Source organism: Drosophila mauritiana, unplaced genomic scaffold (genome assembly GCF_004382145.1).
Source record: "Drosophila mauritiana strain mau12 unplaced genomic scaffold, ASM438214v1 Y_36, whole genome shotgun sequence".
Classification (NCBI taxonomy): Eukaryota; Metazoa; Arthropoda; class Insecta; order Diptera; family Drosophilidae; genus Drosophila; species Drosophila mauritiana.
The window spans coordinates 711,461-715,965 of NW_022881582.1; the positions used below are offsets into that span (position 1 = coordinate 711,461).

At 39.4% G+C, this 4,505-nt stretch overlaps 1 protein-coding gene across 1 annotated transcript; it reads right to left on the reverse strand.

The window, feature by feature from the left end:
• Positions 1-2,964: 2,964 nt before the first annotated feature.
• Positions 2,965-4,128, reverse strand: LOC117150146. The gene is made up of 2 exons (XM_033316949.1): positions 3,388-4,128; positions 2,965-3,332 (listed from the first exon to the last, which is right to left on the reverse strand). The coding sequence occupies exons 1-2, from the start codon at positions 4,051-4,053 to the stop codon at positions 3,321-3,323; spliced, it is 678 nt and encodes a 225-aa protein (XP_033172840.1). The 5' UTR covers positions 4,054-4,128; the 3' UTR covers positions 2,965-3,320.
• Positions 4,129-4,505: the final 377 nt, after the last annotated feature.

The following is a 4,505-nucleotide window of genomic DNA, read 5'->3' on the forward strand; positions in this document are numbered from 1 at the left end:
GTTACGAGATATCTGAAAACCTTCTACGTCTTTTAACAAGAATCTGTCGTTTCTTAATACCTTAGATATCACATATGGGCCTTTACACTTTGGAATCAATTTTCTAGAGATGCCTGCTGTACTGTCGAAATTTTTAACCATCACATAATCTCCTTTTTTGTATTCTGATGGCTGTCTGGCGGTCTTATCATAATGTGTTTTATTATACGCTTGAGCCTTTTTTTGATTATTTTTAACTTCATTTCTAATTTTTACCAAATCCCTACCTTCTTCAGTATTTTCTAATTCCTCTAGTTTTTCTTTTAATTCGTCTACTATTTTTCCTCTTTGCTCTACACCAAAAAGAACTCTGCTTGGAGTTTGCTTGATGCTGCGGTGCTGTGTATTATTTAAGACGTGCTCAACTTTATCTATTACTGTGTCCCAATATATGCTTTTCTCTGGTTGTACCAGTTTCGCTATCATTGGACCTAGGCTTCTATTGACTCTTTCAACCTGTCCGTTTGCTTGGGGTGAACCAGTCGCAATCTTCATATGCTTAACATCGAATTCTAACATAAAGTCATCAAATTCCTTGGATGTAAAACAACTTCCCCTATCTGAAATGATGCATTTAGGCTTGCTGTATGCTCTAAAATAGTCCTTCAGGGCTGTAATGACTTCTTTTGTATTAGTGGTCTTTGTGGCGTATAAACGTACGAACTTCGTAAAACCATCGATGACAACAAAAATGTGTTTTTTGGATCTGCCTGAGTCGACTGGGCCGTAATGATCGATATGTATTAGTTCGAACGGTTTGCTGCCCTTCGGAATGCAGTGCAGAAATCCTTCCTTGCCTGTCTTAGGGGAGAACGCAACACATTTTAAACAATTTTCTATATGGCTCAAGCATTTGTCTTTGGCATTGGGAAACCAATAAGATTTCGAAATAACATCTAACATTTTGTCTCTACCTATGTGTCCGATCTCATTGTGATATTTATATAGAATATGATCTTCCATGTCTGTGGGAACATAAAATAAAAGTCTGCCGTCGTTACATTTTCTATAAATTATTCCGTTTCTCATTTCGAACAACTTATGTTCATTTTTTTCCAGCAGTTTCTTGATTTCTTGAACTTTTTGATCCTTGCCTTGGCAGATTACTAAATTGTCTTCAAACGTATTTGATTCCACTATCAGAATATTCGTGCATCTACTAAGAGCATCAACATGCTGCATCCTTTTACCCTCTCTATGTATGAGCTCATAATCATAGTTCTGGAGCTCTAACGCCCATCTAGCTATTCGCGGATTAAGTTCAATCTTGTTAAGCGTCAAAGTAAGAGAATTACAATCAGTTATAATTTTAAAACGTTTTCCGTACAAATATATTCTAAATCTTCGCAGTGCGTGAATAATTGCCATTGTTTCCAATTCGAAACTGTGATATTTTGCCTCAGCGACTGTTGTTCGCTTTGAAAAATAAAATATTGGGTGTAATTTTCCATCCTCTTTTTTTTGACATAACACCGCACCGAAACCAAGAGCGCTTGCATCACAGTGCAGTTCTATTTCGTCTTTGAAATTATAAATTGCTAAGACCGGTGCCTGCACCAGCTTTTCCTTAAGAGTTGAGAAACAGCTCATTTCTTTTTCCCCAAATTTAAATTTTTCATCTTTTCTCAAAAGGTCATATAAAGGTTTCGCTAATGTTGAAAAATCTTTTATAAATCTACGGAAGTATGAACATAAGCCCAGAAAACTTTGAACGGCTTGTATTTTGTCTGGAACTGGAAAATGCTGTATGGCATCTATTCCTTTGTCATCAGCCCTAATGCCTTCACCATTTATAATGAATCCTAAATATTTAATATTTGTCTGAAGGAACTCACATTTATCCATTCGTAATTCCAATTTGTTTTGAGCTAATCTGATAAACACTTCCTTTAAGGTTTCTAAATGCTCCTCCGAGTTCTTGCTAGCAATCATGATGTCGTCCATGTATACAATTACTTTGTTATCCCTTATAAGATCCTCGAAAATTTTGTTTACAAACCTTTGGAACACCGCCGATGCAGTTTTTAGGCCCATTGGCATTCTGAGAAATTCGAATTGCCCTAACGGTGTAACAAATGAGGTGTATTTGACTGATTCCTTATTAACGAATACATGAAAATAACCGTTTTTTAAATCAAGTTTCGAAAAAACTTTTTTGTTGACTAGCTTGTCTAAAAGGTCATCGATAAGCGGTATCGGATAATTATCTTTAATTAAAACTTTGTTCAGTTTTCTAAAGTCTATACATAGTCGTATGTCTCCTGTTTTCTTTTTGACTAAAACAATTGGTGAAGCATATTCTGATTTACTAGGTTGAATAATTCCCTCTTTTAAATAGTCATCTAATAGTTTTTGTAATTTTTCTTTTTCTGAGTAGGCAAGTCTTCTTGGGGCGCAGCTAAATGGTTTTGACGTTTCTAAACAAAGTTTTATTTCGCATTTGACTAAGGGCTCGGTAGGCTTATTAACGCTTAAGTAGTTGCGTTTAATAATCTCCTTTAACTGACTGTTTAAGGCTTGGTTATTGTTTTCGCCGCATATGAAGTTCATTTGCTCATCGTCTAAGTGATCAATGCTACAAATTTCTCTAACAGCTTCTTCATAACTGGGCACAACCGCAGCATAAAGTCCGGAATCCGTCGTGAAGTTGGCTAAAGGCATAACTGTTTCGATGACCGTTTTGCTACCTGCTTCGTTAACAGTTTGACTAACTATACTACTCGCTTCGTTGGCTGTTTTACTAACTGTCTTATTAACTGTTTCATTATCCATTTGACTAACTGTTTCATCAACCTCTTCGTTAACTGTCTCACTAACTGTTTTGCTAACTGTCTCACTAACTGTCTCACTAACTGTTTCACTAACTGTTTCGCTAACTGTTTCACTAACTGTTTCACTAACTGTTTCGCTAACTGTTTCACTAACTAATTCACTAACTGTTTCACTAACAATAGAACTGACTGTTTTACTATTTGCTTTTCTATATCTTTTACTATCGACTGGGTTGACCGTTATCCTTCCCAAGGCGTCTGGATCCAGTTTTAACTGGCACGCTTCCATGAAATTTCGTCCAAGAACTACATTATGACTCATAGACTCGTCTGGGACCACGTACAAATAAAAATAACATTTAACTTTTTCTTTTATAATGTAACATAAGATTTTTCCATATATTGTCAGTTGGCTTTTATTCAGCCCGAAATAGGTTTCTGAAGCGGATTCTAAATTAATTTCCTTGGATACATTGCTTAACTTTGTAAATGATATTGGACTCCCTGTGTCTATGAGGCATTCTGTAATTAATGGGATTTTACAGCTATTGTGAAAAAAAATCTTGACAAGTCTTACATAATTGTTGATATTGGCGCTCTTGCGCTCCGGGCATTGTCCGACGAAGTGTCCAAATGCCCCACAGGCATAGCAGGATCCGGGCTCCCTCTTTGGCTTGAGACACTCCCTGGCGAAGTGCCCTTTGGAGTTGCAATTGGCACAACGTAAGTCCTTATTGGCTGCACCTCCTCCAGTAAGGCGCTTTGATGAACTGCTCCCTGTTTTGTGCTTCGGCAGACGGACTTCCGAGAAAGCCCGCAGAATTTGCATCGGCTCGGAGAAACACTGTATGCGCGCCTGGTTGCGCAACGCTGGTGCTGGGATTCCTTCAATGATGCTTTCCAGGAGCTCCTCTAGATCGATGTTGATGTCGTTGGCCAGCATCACCTTGTCCTCGAAGTAAACAGCAAATTTCTCATCCGGATGCCATTCGCGTTTTTGAAATGCGTTCCTCAGTTCCCCTTTTGACATCTTGACCTCGAATGTCAAAATTAACTGTTCGCACAGCTGGTCGGTCGATTCTAGGATGCGTGTGGCGCTTGCGTGCAGCCAGCGCTGTGCGTTTCCTTTTAGTTTGGCAATTAGCAGCATGTGCATGCATCCGTCGTCCAAATTGTAAATCTTTCCGATGTTCTGAAACTGCGTGACCCAATTGCGCGCACATAAGCTGCCGTCAAACTCCATCGTTACCTCTTTTGCCAAGGCAAGCGATGTTGCAGGAGATTCCAGAAGCTTGTTTACATTTCGACTCTGGTGCTGAACAACATTACAAGCGATTTCTTTTCCAACACTGGTATGTCCCATGTCGATGTTATCGGCGGCGATAGTTACCTTGGTGCTGCTAACATTGGCGTCGGTGCTGTTAACATTGGCGTCGGTGCTGTTAGCGCATATGTTAACATTGCCGTGGTTTCCGTTGCTGTTGTTCTCGATGACGTCATTGATCTGGCGAGCATGAGCAGACTTGCTCTTGTTCACGTCGTCGATATCCGCTTGGATCCTCTGCAGCACAGCCATGTTTGCCTCTATCTCGTCCCGAAGCTTTTTTAGAGTGGCTCTCTCTGCATCCACCAACGATAGCTGATCCAGATCGATGTTCTCCGGGGATTCTGACTGCAATGACTGCTCGTCGAACG

Bases quoted from the DNA above. Each gene is read 5' to 3' on its own strand.
- LOC117150146 (XM_033316949.1), bottom strand. From the start codon at position 4,053: ATGGAGTTTGACGGCAGCTTATGTGCGCGCAATTGGGTCACGCAGTTT.